The sequence below is a fragment of the Cydia pomonella genome, chromosome 17 (genome assembly GCF_033807575.1).
Source record: "Cydia pomonella isolate Wapato2018A chromosome 17, ilCydPomo1, whole genome shotgun sequence".
NCBI lineage: Eukaryota > Metazoa > Arthropoda > Insecta > Lepidoptera > Tortricidae > Cydia > Cydia pomonella.
In genome coordinates this window covers 20,691,565-20,717,506 of record NC_084719.1, presented here as the reverse complement: position 1 = coordinate 20,717,506, position 25,942 = coordinate 20,691,565, and the positions used below count along the sequence as shown (strand labels likewise).

The 25,942-nt window shown below is 37.9% G+C and overlaps 2 protein-coding genes across 4 annotated transcripts in view; one reads left to right on the top strand and one right to left on the bottom strand.

The window, feature by feature from the left end:
* Positions 1-2,630, bottom strand: part of LOC133526802 (uncharacterized) — a 57,962-nt gene extending 55,332 nt beyond the window's left edge. Inside the window, exon 1 of the mRNA XM_061863588.1 lies at positions 1,974-2,630. Within this exon, the coding sequence (XP_061719572.1) occupies positions 1,974-2,515 (542 nt within the window). The 5' untranslated portion in view covers positions 2,516-2,630. The remainder of the gene's footprint in view (positions 1-1,973) is intronic.
* The window catches only part of LOC133526797 (spermine oxidase-like), a 67,250-nt gene extending 43,442 nt beyond the window's left edge, over positions 1-23,808 (top strand). The window contains exons 1-7 of one of the 3 annotated variants that reach the window (XM_061863577.1): positions 12,733-12,795; positions 15,086-15,256; positions 17,861-18,073; positions 18,761-18,968; positions 19,783-19,973; positions 20,695-21,066; positions 23,556-23,808. In XM_061863577.1, the coding sequence (XP_061719561.1) occupies positions 12,791-12,795; positions 15,086-15,256; positions 17,861-18,073; positions 18,761-18,968; positions 19,783-19,973; positions 20,695-21,066; positions 23,556-23,793 (1,398 nt within the window). In that variant the 5' untranslated portion in view covers positions 12,733-12,790 and the 3' untranslated portion in view covers positions 23,794-23,808. Of the gene's footprint in view, positions 1-12,732; positions 12,796-13,926; positions 14,144-15,085; positions 15,257-17,860; positions 18,074-18,760; positions 18,969-19,782; positions 19,974-20,694; positions 21,067-23,555 lie in introns of those variants that run through there. The other 2 variants (XM_061863578.1, XM_061863579.1) reach the window with 2 other exon arrangements.
* The last annotated feature ends 2,134 nt before the right edge of the window (positions 23,809-25,942 follow it).

Genomic DNA, 25,942 nt, shown 5'->3' with positions numbered 1-25,942 from the left:
GCGGCAACTTTATAGGCGGATAAATTTTTTATCAGTACTTGAGACTCAAACAAGAAAAACGGGATATCTATGTACATACCAGAGTTGTTAACTTTATTGTGTTGTCCAGAGGAGTGACCTTTTTTACAAGGTGTTCGGAGTCGTTGGCGTCTTTCCTGTAGATATCACAAATTTACGGGAATCTAAAGCTAATTTTTACGCGGCACCTTTACAGACGGGATAATTTTTTTCAGTACTTGATACTCAAATAAGAAAAAGGTATATTTATGTACAACCAGAGTCGTTAACTTTGATTATATTGGCCAAAAAAGTGACCTTTTTCTAAAACGTGTTTGACCCAATGATACATTTGTTAACGCACTTCACTAACCTATTGAGTGACATATTAAAACAGACCATTAAACTCCTGCTTACGGCGTAATTATCACATACCTACCTACTAGATTAGTTAGTTACAAATGAGTTCAGTAATGGGAAAGCTTTCAATTATTACATTCCTTAGCAATGGCGCTTAAACGAGCGGTTGTTGGCTTCAAATAGGAAGATGTTTCAACAGGTTCATAGCGTGGGACCATCCTCACTCTACGCAGACTTTGCAATAACAAAGTGTGGAAGTCCCAACATAAACAGCGAATCTGTATGAAAATATGACGTTTATATTAGCACCACTTACACTTTGTCGCTCCAAAGATGCAGAGTTAGTTTAGACGGATTCTACCTAGTAAGACGTTTGGTTTGTTTTGTTTGTGGGTTCTTGATAGTCTAGTTGGCTTATCTGATTAGTATTTACGCCAATCTGATTCAATTGTCTGACCAACTCAGGTGGTGTGGACGCAAACAATTTGGCTCGCCGATTTCGACCGCCGATTATTACCGATTAGATGGAGGTGCGGTCGCAAGAATACCAATTTGTGACGCTAGTATTCGCGTTTGGGGGGATTATTTTAATTTAGAGCACTCAAATATCACCATAAATCTAAAATTGGTGATTAACTTGGAGATTGACGCTAATTTCTTTCGGTCGGTCGGTTTGATCATCCCGTCTGGACTGGCCTTAAGCCAACTTTGCACCAATTTAAATATAACAAAGTGAGGGAGGTTCATTATAAACGTCATCTTTACATAGAAATTTGACATTAATAATGACACGGCCCCACTTTGTCACTGCAAATGCCATACAGAAGGCTTGGTCCGACATGCCAAATTAGTGATAATAGAAAATAACCAAAACACACAGATAAAGATAATCAGATAAGTCTGTGAGTGTGATGATTCTTAAATACTATGTAATGATAAGGACAAACCAAATTATATAAAGCATACCAAGCTATGACTGATTTACAAATTAAGAGTTGTAATTGTTTAAGATACCTTATAAGCAGACTTAGAAAAAGTATTTATATTTTCATTAGCTTCGACTGTTATCACTAGAATCTCCGCAATTTTTGTAGTAAGTACTTATTGTTTATGTAAAACTATGAGCTGACTGCGATGTAAACATTATGATACATAATAAAGTATTTGAAGCTTGTTCTCTCGTGCGATTTACCGCGTACACGACCGTTTGATCCCGCAGTTTTTTGCGTATCCATTCAATAACCGTCATGAGCAACCGTTAAACACCTGCCCGCGACCAGCGGAGGGAAACACCGATAACCCCAAGCGTACAGATAAAATTATAACATAATATGCCAAAAAAACTGTGTAAGAATCCGACTACAGTTACGTTTAACGAACTTTAAATTAATTATACAAAATCCATAAAGCCGAAACCACGTTTATTTCGTACAGTTAGCCGTTGTGCAAGATAACCAGAATCGAGATAAGACTGTTTGCTTTTGGACGTCCCGTGGCAAGTCTGAACGTAATCTTTATACGCGTTAAAGTGCTGAACGTGAATATAACCAGTTTCGAAGCGTTCTTAACGGTTAAGGCGCCGCCGCTTGACGGATGATTGAATTTTGTGAACTCACCTTCCGTTGGGGGCCGATGGGGAGTGCACCAGCTTCACTGCGAACAGGAACTGTATAGCACACACGAGAAGACAGCACAGGTTCAGAGAGAGTGTCAACGCACACAGAGCTAACGTCACTTCGTACACTACGGCGAACTCTTCAGGAGCACTTGTGGCCGGCGCAGATATCTTCAGAAGGAACAGCAGCGCCAGTAGAGCTAGCAGGAGACTGACGAGGCAGAGAAGTGCCAAGGAAGTGAGCGCTTCCTCGGTCGCCGCTCTGATGCTCCTCGATTTCCCAATTGTTGTAGTCCTTGCTCCATTCACGTTTCCATTGGCTATCTTTGGTGGAGACGCGACGGGAACGGGAGACAGGACGGGCACGCTCGGATTCGGCTGCCCGCCCGGGCTGACGCTCGCCGAGGTGCCTCCGACGGAATGCTTGGAGGAATCCAAGGTGGAGACGTTGAGGGGTAAATGATGGTGCGGCCGCCGAGGCATGTTCTGATAGCGTTGGTCGGCATCGTTCGCCGCCGGCGGCCGCTGAGCATGCTTCAACATGTCGCGGTTAGGCCGCTGGCCATACCGCGGACCTGTTCGCGGGCATAGCGACCGGCTTTAAATGGCGGCGGGCGTGCGTCTCGCCGGCAGTCGCGAGCTTACTGAGCGGAGCGCGGAGCCCCTCTTACCTGCGCGTAATTATGTCAGTTATAGTGCAGGCGCAGGGTGCATTCGGTTCCTCAGGCGCGGTTACAATGGCCAAAACAAATAACTATTCAAATTGTTTACAACAAGTAACTGTTAATTGTTTTCAATTTGAGGATTGTTTCGAGATGTTTATAATAATGGAATTCGTAAATATTGTAAAAAGACGGTTGAATATGAATGGTGTTTATATTTTTTTACATGCCAATGTCTTTAGTCTTAATGAGTATTAGCACTCTACTTATTCCTTGCCTTGATAGCGTACGAGTAGGTATATTAGCCTGTTCGATACTTGTGTCTGAAATATGTAATTGGAATTCAGTAAACTTATTATTTTCATGACTTAAAGCAACTTTCATTTACAAGGTTTCATACATGTGTCGACACTATCAACCAATACGGTTCGCAGGACCTCATTGTTGGAAATTCGTTGCTAAGTTACCAATTTTTACAATATATAATATTACGGGTCTCTATTGTTTCCCATAAAGTTTTAAGTCATAATGTATTGTTTGTCCGCATTTTCGTTAGTCATAATTTGGTTTTTCTCAGAAACGCGTAACCTTTCAGGATTGCCATAAAACAAACCTAACCTAACCTAACCTATCTATAGGATAATCTAAGGAAATTCCTGAAAAGTTAACGGTTTCAGAGTTATGACTAATGATAATATGACTATCATTACATTATGACTTTCAATAATTATGTCAAACAAAGGGATCCGATAATATTACATGTTTCTTTAATGTGTTTTTTTCATAGGTACTGCTCGAAAGATCGGGAAGCTAACCAAAAAATATACCTATTAATATAAGCTTTAAATCATAAATAACATAATAGAGTCAAAGATAGGTAACATTATAAACAAACAAAACAATATCAATGTTTTATGATTATAGGTACCTACAACTAGGCCCCCTGAAGAAAATAACAATCGTACAACGACAAACAAATAGAAAATGTAACGAGATACAGATGCCACGAAAAGTCACGAGACCATAATGAATTGTTTCAGTTTCAATTGGCATTTTCTATAAACGATTTTCATTTTGCACCTGCACCTTTTAGTAAAGCGTTTCTTTAAAAAAATGCTTCTTTCATTAATTTTGTTTTTTATTTTATTTAAATTTGTGTTTCTTTTGCTCATAATCACGAGCTCTTTCGATCCTAATGGTGTAAAAAAATGTCCCACATTTTTTTTCCTATTGTGTTACCATTTCCCCATATACTTTGTATGGCGGTAACAAAAAGGAAACTTTGAATTATGTATGGACATTTTGGGACACTATATCTCCTAAAAGAATTAAAAGTGGCCAAGTGCGAGTTGGACTCGCTCACGAAGGGTTCCGTACCATTTATGACGTATTAAAAAAAACTAATACTTACTAGATCTCGTTCAAACCAATTTTGGGTGGAAGTTTGCAATGGTAATGCCCATTATATATTTTTTTTAGTTTTATCATTCTGTTATTTTAGAAGTTACAGGGCGGGGGGGACACAATTTACCACTTTGGAAATGTCTCTCGCGCAAACTATTCAGTTTAGAAAAAAATTATATTAGAAACCTCAATATCATTTTTGAAGATGAAAAAAAAAATTAAAATTAACAATTTAAAAACATAAATCATAGCGTCGTAAATAACTTAAAAAATTGCCCTGTTTCCTGTTAGCATGTATGTTAGTTACTGTGGGTCAAATATTGGAAGTTAAATTTGACCCACTTCCTGATGGAACTGAAATTTAAATACTTACATATATAAATCGGAAGACAATGCAATATTATGATAACATGAAGCTTGATCTGATGATGGAGACAGGAGGTGGCATGGCAATGGGAACTCTGTGATAAAACAAACTAGTTACGTACAGTCAGCGATAAAAGCTTGTACCAAAAATGAAATATTTGCCAAAACCTTTTTTTAATTTTTGTATTTTATTTATTTGCATAATCAGGTACATTACAATACACAGGTGTTATTTGTAAAGTAGGAGGTACAAGATACCCTATCAGGGCAGTGCAAAATTCTTAAATACTAAGTTTTAACTCACTTATAACTATTATTATAATTTATAATAATTTATTATTATAATATCATGCTTGAAGGGATTTTTTTCTAAACAATCTTATTGTTATATAAGGCCATATCATTTTGAAAATTATGTCAAATTGATAGATGTTAGGACGCAAAATTAGAAGAAAAAAATAATTTTAACCATATTCAACCATATAGGTAAGTCATACGAAAGTTTTAACATCGACATCGAAATGTTTTAACAAGGACAACGCGCGATAAAAATATGTTACTCCATAGACACCAAAACCACCTCCACCCATTTTCGTCGATGAGCCAAAATGTATGAAATAGCATTTTTTTAGCCGAACGCTCCGGCTATGGAATGAGCTGCCGAGGTTCTCTCGATGGGTTACAGTATGGGGTTCTTCAAAAAAGGAAAGTAAAGGTTTTCAAATGGTCGGGAACGCGCATGTAATGTATCAAAGATAAAGATTTTTTGTTTATTTTCCAAGTAGGCGTATTACAATGCGCTTATGATATGAACGTCAAATAACGCTACGCCGGCTCTAACCCTTCACCTCTGCCCCAAGATCTAAATCCCTCCTTAATTTTAGGAGGGTATCCCAATATGGACCGGCAAGAAACTCGGCGGGACACATCTTTTCAAAACATTACATCTTATAACTAACATGCATTAAATAAAAAAATACAATTTAAATTCCATATAAATTTAAATTGTATTTTTTAATAGTTATAATATGTAATGTGTTACCTGGAGTTATAGATATCCAAAGGCTACGCTGACCGCTTACCATAAGGCGGTATACTTGGTTGCCATCTGGTATTTCAAAAAACCTGTAGGTATTAATAGAAACCAGGCTATAGCACCATTAGACAGGTTGCTTGACACCGGCTGCCTCGGCCCGTGCCACCTGCTACAGGTGTTCTATCCAAAATGTAACACATGGACAATGCACAATTTGTATGCTTCTTTTTTGCCTGGTGCTTATGACCGCATGTTTACTTTAGGAATTAATTGGAAGATAAATTTGATTAGCGCGAATAAGACTTTTAAACAGAGGAATGTCCTTTTAGGTGATCAAAATAATTTCTTCGATCGATATTAATATGAGACATCTCATTTGAAGATATAATGCATTCACCAATCTGAAATGATTATTGATGAGTATACAATTTTTTTACTATTTGTTAAGTACCGTTCAGTTTTTGTAATAAATTTTTTGTATTAATAAATTTCTTTATTTCGGACAAACAATGTATCCATAGAGTGTTAGTACAACAAGAAAATATCTTAACCTAGTATTAGTATTTATAAATATAATTTAAACAAGATGAGCTAATTTATAATATATATATACCTACATTGATACATCATAAAATATGTCTATATTATAAATTGCGCAACACTTTTAATTAGCTCGGTCCAGTGCTTTAACATCGGACAATCGAACCTATTAGCAATTAATCGTTAAAAACAATTTCATGAGAGACGATCAATTAAGGTTGGTTCATATTACAGTTTTCGTTCCGAATTCAGACCATGTCGTGTATTGGGTCGGTCGCCAACCAGCCAAACCCCTAAGGTGACACTTCGGGCCTTCGGCCCTACGCGGAGCTCGGCCTTCGGCCTTCGCAAAGCGCAAGCCTCAGTCATTTCAGCCGGCCTTAAATATAGAGACCCCTATATCGTAATTTTAACGAAACTGTGTGAACTGCCTGAATATGGTAACGGCACCAATCATGAGACATTTACTAGAGACATAAGAAAATTTAGAATCGTTTTGATATTTCAAACGTCAATCAGACGTAAGCAGCTCTATGAATGACTCTTGATTACAGTAAAATGTTGCCAGTGTTAGAAACCTGATGTCAAATACTTGTTTAACAGGGTTTAAGTTTCAATATTGGTCATACATTGGACGTGCCCCTCCCCCGCAAAAATCGGTAGGCTGTTTTGTACAGAAAATTAGACAAGGCGTTAGTTCAGTTTGTTGTTCTAATTTCCTGATAGATGGCGCTGTTCCAGACGCAAACTAGGTAACGCTATTTTATAATAGAATCTAGATAAGAAACTGCCAATTTTCAAATTAAACATAACATTTCCCCTTGACGCTTGGCGCTCATAACGCACTATATGTTTGATAATTTCAAGGAATAGTATAAAGTTTTTGTGGTCTGGATAATCGACCAGAGGTTGTTGGTTGTCTTTCAGCAACGGAAGGAAGCCCCGTTACAAGGATATCCGGCCACGTTCGTTACCGCATAACTTGAGAAGGCATTTAGAAGCTAAATTCGACTTTGTATTCTGGCAACTCCTGATATATAGGTACCAAAATTCAAAACTGGGCTGTACCTGCTCTATCACACCGGATGAACAACAGTCGTTAATCGTAAACCGACTACAACAACAATGTTTGTATGAAAATGTTAGCGACATGACAGACCTTCTGAGGTAAGGACGTTGTCCGACGTGATTGAAAAACTTGCATCTTTTGTAGTGTGACCATGATTTCATACAAATAGAAATACTCTTTTTTGAACAAATTAATAATATACCATAAGTACAAAAGACTAGGCCTAAATGAATGCAGACACAGGCGATCTAATTAAAAAGCGATTTATATAATATATCTAAAAGCGATAGTTTCAAGATTATTGTTTGTTGTTGTTGTCCTAAAGCACCCCAGAGGTGCAAAGGGCCTTCACAAGCTCGCGCCACGCCTTCCTATCTTCAGCTCGTCTTCTGGCCTCGCTCCAGCTCAACCTAAGAAACCAACTTCAAGATTATTAGCTAAATAAATTTATGCCAACGTTGAAACTTCAATTGTTATACTTGACGCGCCGAATGATGATACCTATCTATGACAGTTAATTTTTGTATGAAGTAACTGACAATGTCAAATATATTTAGACTTTTTGGTACTTTAACTCATTTTATTTTATTTTGAAATATATCAATTAAGTAATAAAAATACGATAAAACCTATTTCTTCAATCTGGGCACGGTTTCAATTTATTCGAAAACAATTTTCTTCAATTATTTTTAAAATTAGGTCTATCCAAAAGGTTTTTAGAGCGACTGTCATACGGATCATCATTCGCCGCGTCAGGTATAATTTCTACAGTGGGCCCAAGCTAACTCTAAATGTTAAATTTCTATGAAAATGACGTTTATAACAACAACGCGTTTCGTGCAATGTTACGGCTACCGTGGCGGTGTAGTGCGTCTGGTATGTTCGCCGAGAACAGAGTAGATGACTTTTACGCTATAATGCGTAAAAGGCACTGGTCGTTTGTCGGGAGAGTGAGCGAAACGGCGAACAGTATTGTTAAAGTAGTGTATACAACCTGCTACTGTATGAGCAAGGTTTCCCCGCTGCACCTATATAATTAGCTTTAATATTAGTCTAGAGAAATTTAATTGTATATTTAATTTAATTGTATATTTGCGTTATTGTAATTTAATGGGTTGATACCTGAATAAATATTTTTTTTTTCTTTTTATAATGATATCAGAATAAAGTCTTTGTTCTATTCAAGTCGGTTCAGAGTTACCTTAGAATTTAGATGGATTCTTAATACTTTTATCACTCAGAAAGGCGAAAATAACGAACAAAAACGACCTGCTCAGTGTAGGGTTCCGTAGTTACCCGTCCGTCAAAATAGACATACCGAATTTCAGCTTTCTATAGCACTAACCATCACGGATTGACACACAGACAGACGGCCATGGCGAAACTAGTCTTATAGTTGACTACGGAACCCTAAAAAACAAACGGATCTGCTGTTTTATTTACAAATATAATAATGATTGTCATCAAGGTTTCTTTGTGTGGTACGTAACGTCCGTGACCAATATCCGATTGAATATATTACAATAGTAAACATAAACAACTAATGTTTAATTTCATTGCCACTGTTTAAACCAAGGCCCTCCTTGTCTGTTCTCAGTACAAAATTTGATACTCAAGCCGTAGCCACTTAGATGGGCAAGCTGTGTATGTGTGCGTTTTAGGGATGTGGACTTGTCGATTTTAATCATGTTATATATCGATAATCTGCGAAAGCGGAACGGAATAGTAATTAATTGAAGCTTCGATATCTTCATTAAAAATTAACATCATGGAAATGTTAATGGATAATAATAATAACAACTATATTCCCCCCCCCCCCGGTCCTCTTGCCCGCCCCCTAAGATCTGAGTTACGATGGCGAGCTGCGTTTAACCGCCCGTAGTCATACAATTAAAATTTTACGATTTTAATTTTACTTGAAAGGAATTAAACTACCTATAATGAACAGATAACCATTATAACACAACTTCAAATATCCTTATCAACCAGTTATGTTTATGTGAGTTCGTTATTACAATAATCAACGGCGGAAATCCATGGTGCACCGGTCAAAACCAAAAATATGTTTTCCGCAATAATAGAGTTATTTTATTACCTATATTATAAAGTATTCATTAGCATTTCTGTTATGTTGATTGTTAGAGAAGATATCGAAGTTTCAATTAATAGCTATTCCGCCCGCTGTGTAGAGAATATCGATATATAACATGATAAAATTAAAACCGACAAGTCCACATCCCTAAAAACGTGCTAAAAACCTACACACACACATTTTTTTTATACGCACACATGTTACACAGATTGACAACCATCAAAATGGCTACGGCTCGTTGGGGCCTCGAATAGAAGCGTATCATTTTAAGATCTGTGGCATAAAAAATATATTGTTAGTTTCCGTATTCAAATTACGAATATGTTTGAAATCCAGTAATATCCGGAATTTTCTTTAATGGGTCTTGTTTGTGGTCACCCCGCAGGCGGCCCGTTGTGCGCAAGAATGTTGCGAATCTAGTCGGCGGCTACACAAAGTATAGACTTGGGATGCTTTTTTGGTTCATCATCACGCAGAACAGTGAAAAGAAAGAAAGTTTTCTGAAAGCTAAGTACCCTGTAGTATGATTGTGTATAATATATACAAAAGGATTTGCTTCTTATAGTCAGTATCACAACAAATAATACGTCCAATATAGCCTACCCATGTTAAATGTGGCATTATTTATGAAAAGGGCCCTTATTGTCGATGGCGCTTACGCCGCACTGCGTCGCGCAGCGTTGTATTTATATTGGAGCACCGTTAATAACGGCGGAAGCGCCATCACCAGTCACTTTTCGGTGAAGGAAAACATCGTGAGGAAACCGGACTAATCCCAAACAGGTCTAGTTTACCCTCTGTGTTGGAAGATCAGATGGCAGTCGCTTTCGTAAAAACTAGTGCCTACGTCAAATCTTGGGATTTGTTGTCAAGCGGACCCCAGGCTCCCATGAGCCGTGGCAAAATGCCGGGACAACGCGAGGAAGAAGAAAGAGTGTTTTTCACATAGCTTGGATATAGTCACCTCAATAGCGTTTGTTTGCGTTTTAAGATTGAAATTAAAATTAAGGTTAAATATAAGCGGTGGTAGCCGAGTGGATATGACGTCCGACTTTCAATCCGGAGGTCGTGGGTTCAAATCCTGGCTCATACCAATGAGTTTTTCGGAACTTATGTACGAAATGTCATTTGATATTTACCACTAGCTTTTCGAAAGGTGAAGGAAAACATCGTGAGGAAACCTGCACACATCTGCGAAGAAATTCAAAGGTGTATGTGAAGTCCCCAATCCGCATTGGGCTAGCGTGGGGACTATAGCCCGAGCCCTCTTGCACATGAGAGGAGGCCTGTGCCCAGCAGTGGGACGTATATAGGCTGAATTATTATTATTAAGGTTATAATTATAACTTGTGTGGAGTTAACAACTAAGTATATGAAAAATAAATACTATAATATTTTAAAGCTCAAGTCCGCAGTTTTCGCAGTCATTTCGTAGTAGAGGTTAACCGCACGTTCTTAGTAGAGGATACTTACTTTTATTTTAAATATCGCGTAACATAACCTTTTGAGGGCAAGTTTAAGGTTTCAGCGACCACTTTTGTCTTTCTTATAGAAGACAAGTGGTTATGTCTGAGAGGGAGATAAAAGTAGAGGTCTATATTGGGAACTAGACCAGAGTTCAGACCCGCACCGGTCTTGATAGATCAAGAAAATTAATAAAACCAGGAGGTTTTTGTAATCTGTATGAAATGCTTAATGTAATTAACGTATTTAAGTAATTTGATCATTATTAATACCTACTGTATGTATGTATGTGTTTGTTTTTTGTTTGACCTACCAAATATTATGAAATCTTTTTGTAGAAGATAAGAATGGATATAGTAAGTTTTCATTAAAGGTTTATACTCGTACACCATCGCGGACTTTTTTGTAGACCAATAAAAGAGAGACAATTCCACCATATACCCCATTTTTCTGATTTCATCAGCAGATATCGTCATATTTCAACCAGTTTACACAAAAACCTTAACAAATTATAAGCTTTAACCTTCCTCAAGAATCACTATATTCATAGGTATAAACCGCATTAAAATCCTTTCAGTAGTTTTCACTGAAATTATTACGATTTACTTCTCGCTTAATAGTTGTGACAAAATACGGCCTATAGTTGCAAGTTGCAACCGCTGTGTGGTGCTGTCGTCGTGCACGATCCCAATGAATCCGATATGGTCCCGGGTTCGAAATTCGAATCCTATTTACTACATGAATGATGAAACACCGTGGGATTAAGTGTGATTGTAAATAATGAATTATTTATTGTTATGTTAATAACGATGAAATTGATAATTCAATGTATATATACCGTATTTTTTGACATTTAGATTTTATTCTAGAAAGTTTCTAGACTACTATTTTTATACAAATTTGGTGTTTGAAGATCCTTTTGTGAAATTCTTATTATTAAGTTTACCATGTCTATAATAATTCAATGTTTTTTTAGAACAATAATAACTGCATCAATAAATTGCTCTGATATTTAGATTAATAAGATGATATTTGTAAAATTTGACGATTTAAAAGTGCTTGTTGCTAGGCCTATTTGAATAAAGAATATATTGACTTGACTAGGGCATTTATTTTTGTGATGAACACAGATATAATGTTCCTGAGTCATGAGTGTTTTCATGTATATGAGTATGTATTTAACTATTTATCTATATACGTACTCGTATGTATATCGTCGTATAGTATAGTATCTTTGCTTAGTTTGGGGCTAGGTCGGCCTGTGTACGGCCATTTTTATCATGAAAGATGTTAAATTATAGTATGTATATATGCTACTATATGGTACAGTCAAGGTATTAAATATCGACACGGACGAAGTGCCAAAAATATGTATACACGACCTTACTGCCTATACTTTAAGGTAGTGTATACATATTTTTGACACTTTGTACGTGTATATATTTAATACCTTGAGTGTACCTAGGATTAAGTTTTAAATAAATTGATAATTATTGTTTGTTGTATTCAATAAATGTACCTATATGCTGACACGCATGAATCTACAGCGTACAGTCACGTCTGAAAAATGTGTCAAAAATATGTATACACTACTTTTTTTTTATACCACGTCGGTGGCAAACTAGCATACGGCCCGCCTGATGGTAAGCAGTCTCCGTAGCCTATGTACACCTGCAACTCCAGAGGAGTTACATGCGCGTTGCCGACCCAAATCCCCTCCCCCTCGTTGAGCTCTGGCAACCTTAATCACCGACAGGAACACAATACTATGAGTAGGGTCTAGTGTTATTTGGCTGCGGTTTTCTGTAAGGTGGAGGTACTTCCCCAGTTGGGCTCCGCTCTAGATCTGGAATGACATCCACTGTGCTGTGCCCTACCACACAAAGCGAGATGTTATTCACAATGCCCATACCTCTCTTTTGGACGTAATTTAAGGACGTACCCGGTCCAAACTACCTTAATATATGGGCAATAAAGTCGTGTATACATATTTCAGCACGTTTTTCGTACCTATCGATATTTTCAGACGTGACCGTACTACATAAGAATTCATATCTACACGATATCACATTATTCTCCAATTGTGATAACTTTCGATCACTTTAGGTATTGACCCCGGGTCAATCGAGATAAACCTTGAGTCAGTTGTGTTGTGTCGTCGCTATAAGTGCACGGTTCGAGAATTATGTCGTAAGTTTTTTTAATAATAAGTTTAGTAGTCTCGACCAACACCTTGAGAGACTCTCGCTAGGAGTTGGATCAAGGGTCAGATGCAGAAGGCGGTGATCTTGGACACGACGCGGATAGTCCGGCGGTTACTCTCTCTGCGGCCCTGACCACCGGCAGCTTGGGCCTTGCCCCGCTGCTGGCGGCACCCTAGGTTAGGTTTTTTATAATGTGTTTATATCTTTTGTATTGTTTTGTAAGTGTTTTTATATTTTACTTTTATATACATATTGTAAAAATCCTAACGTAAGAGAAAAAATGAAATAAAGGGGAGTTTAGTAGGTGCATAATTATTCCTTACTTATATTTTTCTTATTGACCCTAGCGCAGCTGGTCGCGGTCTCCGCTTTATGTTGAGTAAAAATGATTTCTTCTCACAGCTCTTATTACTCGATTTTCGTGAAACTTTGTGAGCAGGTTCGATTTTTTTTAATTCAATATTTTTTTTTTCTAAAATGGCAGACCCGGGGGTTTTAGCTAGGTCACGGAGCCACTAGTAATCAGGGACCGTTACCGGTATACCTAAAAATAAAAATATCACATAGCATTTGCATTATTACCGATTAATTCGTGCACTACCTGTTATAAAAACTTACTGTTCTTTATATCCTGCTTTCTCCTGTTGTCTGGAAGAGATCGCTTACAACGATAAGTCTACCTGTTGCTACCTTTATTTACATTGTAAATCTGTTTTTTAATTTGTTTATCTTTGTTGTGCAATATAGGATATTAAAATATTTCTTTGATATTCAAGAAAATTTAGGTGCGGATAATGTTCATGATTCATCAGATTAGCTAAATTAAATGCAAAAATATAAATACCTTTAATAGGCATAATAGCCATCTTTATTTTGTGTGACTTTCAGCCACATAATCTAGATTTATATTTGTATGCTTAATTAAGTAGAGTAGTGGACTTGATAATTAAAATTGTAACAACTTATTGTAACCCATATACCGCAAATAAACAATAATTCATTCATCCATTCATTCATAAACAACCGAGATACCCAAATTGAATACCGTTTAATTAGTATGAAAAAAAATATACCCGTAGGTATTTTTGTCTCTGGTATAGATATTTAGGTGGCTAATTAGCACTTATCTGTGGTATAGCCTTGACTTTGCGTTCCAATTCGTTCTCGTAAATCTACTAATCGTATGTTCGCGATATATTTTTAGGTTGGTTTTGTTATTTGGAAATGAAGTCGTATTTTTGTATCCGTACGTCAACTGTTTTCATTCAGTGTTTAAACTTTCTAGGTTACTGTTTTTTTGTTAGTTATACTTGGCTATACTACATTAGTTAACTGTGAGTAAATACATAGATATTTTATTTTTAGGTACTAAGTAGGTATACGATAAGATAGTTTAAATAGTGTTGGTAAATATTTATCTTATATTATAACAATCAGTTGCTTGATATAGTAAGCGGTATTGGCGTAATTAGTTAAGATCCTATTAAATGATTTTTTCCAAATTTAGTCAGTATGCAACTTGTAGGCAATCAGACTTGTAGGCAACCCGGAGAAAATAAATTCTGCTATTGTGTGTAATTTAGAAATATTTAGTGAAATAATCGCTCCAAAATCAAGCAAGCCGGCGGGGATCAAATACATTTTGTAGGTACAACCGGATACTGTAGGTGCAATCGTTATTAAATAGATAAACCAATTTCCTCAGAATAATAATTATTATGCACTTGGATAATTTAACTATTATACCTACGAGTAAATTATTTGAAGTCCCACCATACAAAGGGTAAAATCACTGGAATAATATTACATACTTATGCAAAGCATCTATGCACTAGAGACAAAATTCCCAGCCGACTAGAACTCGCAACCGCAGGATGCCAGTCCGCCGCTCGCATTACGAACGGAGCTAAGCATAAAAAAAAAGATGCAACGGATAGTTGAGTAGCCGGATATCGAATATTCGGCGTGATCATCGGCCGAATATTCGGTATCCGGCCGCCAAATAATCGGCCGGCAGTACTATACGTCTACATATTGACTTGGCGTGATTATGACCGTGACTGTTATTGGATTTAATTTGTTTACCCCAAAACCAAGTTACTGTCCGGTATCCGTCCGGACAGTAGGTGACTATCCGGTATCCGGCCGGATAGTATGTGACTATCCGGTATCCGGCCGGATAATATGTGACTATTCGGTATCCGGCCGAATAAAAAAATAAAGACTGGATAGTAACCGATTATCCGGTGCATCTCTGAAAAAACGTGTTTTTACAGACAACTCATGGACGTAGTAGTGATAGGCTGCGGAGCGTCAGGGATAGCCGCCGTACGGCGTCTCCACGATGCCGGGCTGAAAGTTCTGGGGCTAGAAGCCGCTGACCGGATCGGGGGCAGGATCAACTCTGTACAGTTCGGAGAGGGGAAAGTGGACCTAGGCGCTGCTTGGTAAGTGTCCGACTTGGAATGCTACAGGGCTATAACCGCGATAATCGAAGTTCGCCAATTGCGGGTATTTTTCTCTGTCACTCTAATTACGTCTTAGTGAGAGTAAAAGAGAAAGATCCCCGCAATTTGCGAATTTCGGTTTTCGCGGTAGGCCCCCTGGTGCAACAAAGGAACCTTCTGCAATACTGTCGCAATCTGAGTAGTGTTAGCAGTTCAGAGATCAGCCGTTGCAGTCCCAAACAATGGCGTCAAAAAATCAAAATTCAAAATTCAAAAATTTATTCTGCAAGTAGGCCTCAAGGGCTCTTTTACAAGTCAATACAACATTTATAGTAACATCATATAGTGACATGAAAAATACATAACAACATTTATAAATACAACAGCCAATACCTGGGTAAACATTACATTATAATAATCTTAAAATAAATAATTACTACAATACAATAGAGATGTATAGTCTCTATGGTTAAAAACACATTAAATCTGGAGATGTAAAAGGTCCCCAATGTCAGAGTACTAATACTAATAAAATTTGGAGGTGTAAAGTGTCAAAACAAAGACCACTCATACGTAGTTATAGAAGGAACAAAAGTGGTCGCTAATATTACGGCTTCTCCATGACGCCGGGCTGAAGGTGTTGTCTGCTCATAAAATCGGGGGCAGGATAAATAACCGGCCAAGAGCATGTCGGGCCACGCTCAGTGTAGGGTTCCGTAGTTACTCTTCCTTCACAATAAGCTAAACTGGAGCTTAAAGTATAGTAAATTGTTAACCAAGGGATGAAACGGTACCTTTCACCCGAGTTAAACAAATAGGCAAATTTGCATAATCAGTACCTAATTAAAGTAAGTCTTTTTACTATGAAGGGAAAACTTTTTGCGATAACTCAAAAACAGCTAAACTGATCATGTCCGCTATAGTTTTCATTTAATGTCTTTCTTAAGCTCTACTTCCACGATTTTTTTCATATTTTTTGGACCTATGGTTCAAAAGTTAGAGGGGGGGGGACACATTTTTTTTTTCTTCCGGAGCGATTATCTCCGAATATATTCACTTTATCAAAAAATGTTTCTTGAAAACCCCTATTAGTTTTGAAAGACCTTTCCAACGATACCCCACACTCTAGGGCTGAAGCGAAAAAAAAAATTCACCCCCACTTTACGTGTAGGGGAGGTACCCTAAAAAAAATTAAATTTTTAGATTTTATTGTACGACTTTGTCGGCTTTATTGATTTATATATCCATGCCAAATTTCAGCTTTCTAGCACTAACGACCACGGAGCAAAGCCTCGGACAGACAGACAGACAGACAGACAGACAGACAGACAGACAGACAGACAGACAGACGGACATGGCGAAACTATAAGGGTTCCGTTTTATGCCATTTGGCTACGGAACCCTAAAAACTGTCCAGTTCGGAGGGGAAGGTAGACCTAGGCGCCGTGTGGTGTTTCGTTGCATGCTCAGGTCTTGTGCTCTAAATGTTGGTCTGGAGACGTTCTTCTTGCGGTAATTACGCCAGCTCTACACACAATACCAAATGATCATATGGGACGCTTCTTATTCGTATTCGTTTATTTGTATTTATGTACTATTGGCTTTGACCTGAGCGCCACGAAACGTATTTCTGTCATCAATGTATGGCGGTCAGCATCGAGCACGCACGGTCGGAGCGTTCTTTTCATAGCCGAGGGGTTTGTTTAGTTCGTAGATTAAAAAAATTTTCACCACACCAACTGGTAAGGGCCCTCTTGATTGTTCAAAAACTAATGAAAAAGTTGCATTTTATCCACATGGGGGGCAAAGTAATCAGATAGCAAATTTTGAGTTGTTTCCTTATGTTAGCTGGTACAGTCAGCATCAAAAGTAGCGGATCAAATAACGCTTCATAAGTATGTCATTCTGTAACAGCTTAACAAAAAGTCATGTCTTAAATATAGAACAACTAAGGCCGTAAAAGATATACTTTTGAATGTGATTTTTAGAAATTTATCAATATTTGGAAAGTTATCTGGGATGTCAGATATTTTTGGCGCGTTGTTTCATCCGCTACTATTGAAGCTGACTGTACCAGCTAACATAAAGAAACATGTGGATAAAATGCAACTTTTTCATTAGTTTTTGAACAATCAAGAGGGCCCTTACCAGTTGGTGTAGTGAATTTTTTTTAAAAAGTAACTACGAACTACACAAACCCCTCGGCTGTACATGATGATTTTGAATGATTTTTTTATTACCTTCATTTGGATTTGATTTGGTTTGATTTTTTGATATTTCATAGTTAGTATTTTCCTCGCGTTTGTGTAGTCAAAAAAATTGTGTTTCACTCGGAGGCAAAGTTTGTTTAAGCCACGAGGCTTGAAACCCTCGCAACGCTCAATATTCCACATCTCGAACCACTCGCTACGCTCAATGGTGGTTTAATTTTGGAATATTTCGCTTACTCGACTAATTTTGATAATTAGCACGAGCTGTAAAACAACAACTTTACCACCTTGTAAAAAAATAACTATTACCATGTTTTCTGCCAAGAAAACATCCTTAAGACATTGTTACATGAAATCCTACAACACCAATGATCGTCCATAATTTTTATTCCAGGTGCCACGGTGAAAAAGACAACTTAGTGTTCGAACTAGCCAACCCATTAGGTCTACTGGGCAGGCCGGAGCCAGATAACAAATGGTTCCTACTGTCAAACGGGGATCTGGTGCCAAATGATAAGGCGGAGGATATTGTCGACGCTTTTAACGAAGAAGTGGCGAAGGCGGATAAAAACAGCAAAAAGGGAATTTCTGAATGTGTGCGGAATGCGTAAGTTGAATTTTTAGCTTGATCAGGGCCGGATTTAGGGGAGAGCAACCGGGGCTACTGCCCCGGGCCTCCACAAAAGAGGGGCCCCCCACAATAGAGAATTTGGTAAATTTACCATTTTATATGGAATAAATTTGGGGCCAGGGGGCCTCCACTCCTTTATTACCCGAGGCCTCCAGACCTCTAAGCTAAATCAGGCATTGAGCTTGATAGTACAGTCAGCGTCAAATACTTTGTAGCAACCAAAGTAGCCAAATAGTTCGGTACACCATATATTTATGGTGTAGTTAGTATGGTGTACCGAACTATTTGGCCACTTTGACTGCTACAGAGTATTTGACGCTGACTGTACAAAATATGGAAAAATTATCCGCTTCGGGCGAACTCGTTGCTCTGGGGTACCAGTCTACCACGAAAATGCCGGAGCGAATATGATTTTTTTTTGCAGACAACTCCGCACAGTGGCTTCTTATTTTAGAACCTAATCATAGCTATGAAAAGATTAGATCTTATTAAATGATATCTGATGACATGTTTCAGGTAGAACTGACAGATTTTCATGACCATCAGAACTGAGTTTATCACAGAGATGGACATTACAGGCTCTGTACTCAAATAATTACAATATATCTGTGATAATTCTACTATAATCTTTCACACGCTTATAACTATATGTTTCTTTAACAGTGCTAAATCAAACACAACCCTAAAAAAGGACCCCAAACTGACTAACATGTTCCTGGAGTGGTATGAAAGGAATAGTCACCTCGGAGGACAGAAGGACCCCAAGCAAGGGAAGTCATTGAAGGGATTGGAGGAGTTTTGGAACTCTGAAGGGGAGTTCATGCTCCATTGGAAGGGAAAGGGGTACGCTACTATATTGGATGTGCTTTTGGTAAGTATTTCCATGGAGAAAATGTACTAGGGCAACAAATCACAAATTATATATAGATGGTACCTATCTGTTGCAACCAGGGACTGATTTCGGTTACGGTATAACGGTATGGTAGCGGCGGTATAAAATTACGATACCGCGCGGCTCGAATATAAAGGTATCACTACCGTTTTAAAATAACGGTACCGGTATTTTTCAATACCGAAAAATTGTCTCTCAAGCGGGTTGACCTCGCCCCTCGTCCGCCGCACTCGCCGATTCGTTGCGTTGCGACAGCTAAGCTGATAGGGTACCTTTATGAAAGCGGTTAAGGTACCCGAAAAACTAACGGTACTATTATTTTTCGGTAGCGATATAAATTTATTCGGCTAAAGTGTAGCAAAATATTGTACCCACAGTTATTAGGGTTCTGTAGTCAACTAGGAACCCTTATAGTTTCGCCATGTCCGTCCAAGGCTTTGCTCCGTGATCGTTATTATAACAGAAGCCGATAGCGCTGCACGACGCCATGGCGTTTTGTGGTTAGTTTTTATACCACCATCATCGATGGCCACTGCATCCCTGACGGATGACTGTTGCAACGCTGTGTCAAGAGCGGTTGAGACTTGAGACGGCCACTGCAACCGTATAGTATTCCAGGCCGTACAGCGCCTACTTCAATTGTCAAAATTTCCACTACAATGTTCAAAGCTGTATTTGCGCAAATTAGGCGAAGGGAATTTGTGTCATTTTCCTACAATATTTTGTCAAATCGAAAGAAACTCAAGAAAAAAAATTGTCTCGTAAAATTGCTACAACTTATTCATATTTACAGAGCAAATACCCAGACCCATCTAAGGCAATTCCCGTCAACATCCTGCTGAACAAAGAAGTGGAGAGCATCAAGTGGAGCAGCAATCAAGGGGACTCTGGGAGCCCTCTGGTGCACGTCAAGTGTAAAGATGGCAGCTTGTACGCTGCCAAGAGTGTTATCGTCACTATTTCCATTGGAGTGCTGAAAGAAAGGTATGTAGAATACATTTTTAAAAGTCTTTACTTTTACGACAAGGAAAACTGCTCTGCTTCGGGCGAGGGTCGACTAGCGATTACGAGGTACCACAGAGACTAGACGCTATCTATATAAAGGCCTGGAAGCTGTGAATGCTATAATCAACCCTCAAGAAATGCCATCCAGCTCGTCCTTCTACTAAGCAACTGAGACATATCCATCTGTGGCGAATATTTCCTTTCCACCATCATTATTCAACGCCTTAGAGGCAAAAGTATATGTATAATAAAGCGGTGGAGAGCATCATGTGGATCAGTAGCCAAACCAGGGAACCCTGGCAGCTCTCTGGTCCACATGAAGTGGAAGCCTGTACGCTGCGAAGAGCGTTATCATCATTTTTTTATGTTGTGTGTTTAGTATAAAAGCGTCAGCATACAACCCCATACATTTCGATCCCCAGATGTGTCGTGACGATAATCTCGTGTCCAGTGTCGTGTCGTGTGTCGTCGTGATACAGTAAGAAAACTGTGAAAGCGCTGTCAAAGCTCCAAATTGGGGCAATGGGATGGGATTGTATGCTCACTTAACAGAACACACTACTATGATTTTTATATAACTGCTATAGCTGTTAAGCTGTTGGCCCCTCCATAGTGAAGCAGAAAGGAACAAGGCAATAGAAGTCTTACTACGAAGGAGCAAATAACTATAGCCGTCACTCTACTTAGGTATGTTTTTCAGGCACTCTCAACTCTTCAACCCCGCGCTACCGGCCGAAAAAGTGAACACCATAAACAACCTACAATTCTGCGCGCTCGGCAAAATCTACATCGAGTTCGAGAAGCCTTGGTGGCCGAAATCACCTGCCAATTTCACTCTCCTCTGGCAAGAGGAAGATAAGAAGATATTCTCTAAAGAAGACCAGTGGATCACGGAGATTTTTGGCCTCATAACAGTGGAGGAACAGCCTAATGTATTGCTGGCGTGGATATATGGAGAGGGCGCGGAGGAAATGGAGAAGGTCAGCTTGGAAAGGGTGAAGGTTGGAGTAGAGAAGTTGCTGGATATCGTGAGGAGACAGTTTGAAGTAACACCGGTGAAGAATGTTATAAGGTAAGATTTAAACGTAAGTAAATGCTCTTATTTGAATGAGGTAAGTATTTATTTTTCGCGAAACTTTGACCAACCGCGAAATTAGCAAAAAAAAATATTGTACATAATTTGAGCATTTTGAGCCGAAATGTATCAACATGAACACCCCTTTTACACGTATTTCGTGTATCACGTATTTAGTTCAATACTTAGTAGAAGTGAAAGCTGTTTACTATGACTATGTATGATTATCCTAGTGGTTGAAAATCGCTCTTCAAGATATCTCTACCACGCATAACATTGGAAAACTCAAAGTTTTGATTTTACCATATTCTGATGCATAAATACGAAATTTAAAATGTTCACTACTCCCTGACAGTCAGTCACTGAATCAATGAGTCGCTGTAAATGGGCGTATATAGGCGGGCATTTCAATTCACCGTGTAATCGCCGACAGAAATTTTTATATGACATTTTAGTTTCTAAATATTACCAGGAATGCTTAGTTAAAATGTCTCGCAATGCTCACGGGCACCTTGTATATGCCATATTATTCAGTTAAAAGCTCTCATATTAGCTTTCGCATTTTCAGACCAAGCATTATTTAAATTAAATGTTAATTGCATTGCATTATTAAAAATCATCCTACTAGTATTTAATATTTAAATGTATAAAATGATTAAAATATTATCAGTACATTACATTCATAGTGTGTACCATTAACGGCTGGTTAAAAATCGTCACAAAACAAACGATCAAAGTAAATCCCATACATTTTGTCAGGAACGCGATGGTTAGACGTTACTGAAACACGATTTAAGTCTCGCTTTAAAGTACAAGTTAAAATTAAAATGCCCAGGGCTATAACCGCGAAAACCCAAATTCGTCAACGCGGGCATTTTTCTCTATCACTTTAATTCAAAGTCAAATCTTTATTGCATATCACAAATCACATAAGATGGAACAGAAGGTGTAGAAGTACATGTGACGCCCTGCAAGGGCACAGTAATTTAAGAGGACTAAATCTATTTTAAACAATGACAAAACCAATAATCTAAACATTGCAATTAAATACATGAGTTCTTGCATAAACCATTAGTATTACCATCAATCATTATTATCCTCTTCAAAGTATTCACTTAGGGAATAATATTGGGTTGGTGCATAAGATCTTGGACACTCAAACACATTTATTAAAAATATTTTTTATTAATCCACAATATAATGACCGTCATGTTCAACAACATGTAACCATCTCTCTGGCAGACATTATGCCGTGTTCCCAAAAAACAGGAGGCTGGTGGTCAAAAAACTCGGCAATATCGTCTTGGAGTTGTTCATAGTTTTCAAACTTCTTCTTTCTTAGATGTAACTTTAGAGCCCGAAAGAGACAATAGTCCGACGGCGCAATATCAGGACTGTATGGTGGGTGAGGTACCACTGTCCAGTTTAGCTTTTCCAGAATGTGGCGGACAGACTTCGCAGTATGTGGTCGAGCGTTGTCCTGAAGAAGTGATACAGACAGCCTTTTTGGACGCTTAGTCGCTATTTCAGAGGCTAACTTTTCCAGTTGCTCTCCATAAATAGTAGCGTTGATAGTCTGCTTCTCGTCCAACAGTTCCCAATAGAGAATGCCCTGCCAGTCCCAGAAAACTGATAACATTATCTTTCGTCCATGACGATCTGGCTTTGGTTCCGTTGGCGCCCATTCTCCGCTTAGAACCCAATAGGCCTGCCGCGTTTTGTTGTTGTAGTGAACCCAGGCCCCAGGATTCGTCGACAGTGACAATGGACCTGAGAAAGTCTTGTCTGTGAGGTTGCAGGAGGAGACTTTCGCATATGGTCACGCGTACTGCGCGCTCGCTGTCTGTCAAAGCGTGGGGTGTCCACCGACTCATTATTTTGTGGTAGCCCATTGCATGCAGGTGCCGAATTATGGTGGAATGGTCGTACCCAAGTTCCTTCTCCAAGTCCCTGGTAGTCGCATCCGGATTTCTTTCCAAATGTGAGCGTAGAAGGTCTTTGTCGAAGACAACTGGCCGACCGGAGTGAGGTTTGTCTTCACAACTCGTATCCCCCTTATCAAAAGACTTAAACCAATAACTCACTGTGGAATGAGCAATAGTGCCTTGTCCGAACGCAGTGTTAATTTTCTCGGCCGTTTGCCTTGCACTCGTTCCTAGATTATGCTCGTAAAGCATGATCGCTTGTATTTGACGCGGTTCCATTTTGAACTAAACTGAACAACTCGGAACGCGCGCGCCCTTTTATACCCCTTGGCGTAAAGCTCCTAGAACATTCTGTAGAATAATAGATTATTCTAGCGTGTAACCGAATAGAAACTTAGAAAAAAAATTATGAAATAAAAGTGTCCAAGGATTTATGCACCAACTCAATAGCATTTATTTATTAGAAATATTTAATTTTTTACCTCTTTATTATTTAATTACCTCTTACTTCTTAGTCCCCAGGTAAGTACTCTGTTTTTAAGAACACTTCTTTTATTTCAGGACGCAATGGGCTTCAAATCCTCTCGCCAGAGGCGCGTACGCCTACCGCAGTGTTGCCAACGAACAAAATGGCGGCAGCGCCATAACGTTGAGCGAACCCCTTTACCACAGCAACAACTTCCCTATTGTATGCTTCGCGGGTGAAGCTACGTCGCACCATAGACACAGCGCGGTCCATGGCGCCATAGAGGCGGGGTTCAGAGAGGCTGACAGGTTGATACAGAGTTTGAAGAAATAAAAATATTGTCTATGATTTGTTATTTTATTTAAACTTAGAAATATTCATGTTAACAATTGAATTTTGGCAAATCGACACATCGCATTACGTGCGTAATACGTAGGTTACTAGATAAGTTTTGCAATAGACAAATATGAAACAATTACGTGGCCTATCACATATAGATAGATAGATAGAATACTCTTTATTGGCACACCTCAGTAAAAATATACAAGAAAAATAAACCATTGATTAAATTTAGAGGCAGACAACGGGCGGTGTCATATATATTTTTAAAAACTATATTTCTATAAAAACATTTACTTTATTTTTAAATTTACTTATTTAAGAATATATTTAAACTTTGAAAACGTCGGCGTGTGCTAAAGTTGATTTACGCATATATTTTATACAACATTTTAATTTCATACAAAGTTAAGATTTTTTAAATAAGTAAATTTAAATAGAAAGTAAATGTTTTCCAGCCAATCATTCGCTATGGAAATGTAGTTTTAAAAAATATATGATATAGGCCACCTGTTTACTTCATATTTGTCTATTGCAAAACTTATCTAGTGACCTATGTACTAACCATGAACGAAAATAACCGCGAATTAACTAATATAACCGCGGTAACCATACAGTAACCTTCCGTTGGAGAATCTACCACTTTGGTGACCCTGAAAACATCAATCCTTTAGAAGATAATAACCACGTGATCGTTCATAGCAAACGAGTATTCAAATGGTATTTCATAGAAAGATTACCGTTATTTCGCTAGGATCCCAAAGCTATTCTTCCCTCTTGAAGCTAAAAATCAACGCTCTTTATACAAAATTAAATACACAACGTCATATAAATAATATAAGTACACATGCTTTTTGTGACCACAATTTTATATCAACAAATCCACATCGACAAAGAATAGAAAAGAAATAAGGAAAAAACATGTTGCTAGGTTCAGTTAAAGAAGTTAATTTCAGCGCCATTTCGTACCTTAAGACAGTGATAAGTGATATAAATTAAATTCCTTCACTGTACCAAATACAATTTAAAACAAATATCACATTGCTTACAAGCTAGTATACCTAAGAACGAATATCACTCGCTCATCTCGATTATAACCAGAGATCGGACAAATTAGCGTCATTGCTCGCAATAATGTGGATATGACTCAAAAGTGATTAAAAAATTAATCATTTAATTATCAGAAAAAATAGAAAAATTACTGATTATTTTCTTTTATAAATCTACATTATAAGAAATCTTTGTATTATTTATTGACTAGAAAAGAAAGAATCAAAATTAAATCTTAGGTAAGAAATTAAATAAACGCTGCCAGCCTTCTGGGTACCATAATGCATGAAGGTGACCTGGGGAGCATTTTTTATTTATAAGTTTATTTTAAGTTCTATTATATTTTAGTTTTAATATTGATAATTAGTTTATTTATTTTGTTCGTTTTTTTATTTATATACTATGTTACTTGATTAATAAATACATCCATTAATTGTACAGAAATAAACATAAAACAGTTCGAATTGAAAAAAAAAAAAGATTATTTTTTTAATCAATTTTGGAGTTATGTCCACATTATTGCGAACAATGACGCTAATTTGTCCGATCTCTGATTATAACAAATCTTATTTTCTAACAGCAAAAATAATCAATTCCTTTCCTTGCATTCCTTGAAATCGCTTTACCAATTAAGATATTAGTCAAGTAATAGACAACATTTTCAATATGTTCGGTCCTTACAGAAGTGGGGCGCAGACTATGTAGGGTAGAGGTAAGGAGAATCTCTAGATGTCCGGCTGGCAGCTGTACATAATCTCTCTCCGGTGGTGCTACTACGGAAGGTGGAGGAAATAAATCTCCATGTACCACAAAGTGTCATCATAAAACCATAAATAGATGGCGCTACAATACCTAGAATACTTGAACAAAAAAATCAAATCATAGACAGCGCACTCCACTCCGTCAATAGCGCCTAGGTTCTTAGCCAATCTAGCGCTACTCTGGAGAGATTTGGAACTATTATTTATAGCCGACAGCTGGAAACTTTTGCAACAGTTCTACCATAAGAAAAAAAAATGTCCTATGACAAAAAAATAAATAAATAATAAATAAATAAATAAGAGATGTCACTCCTCTTAATTCCACACTCCAT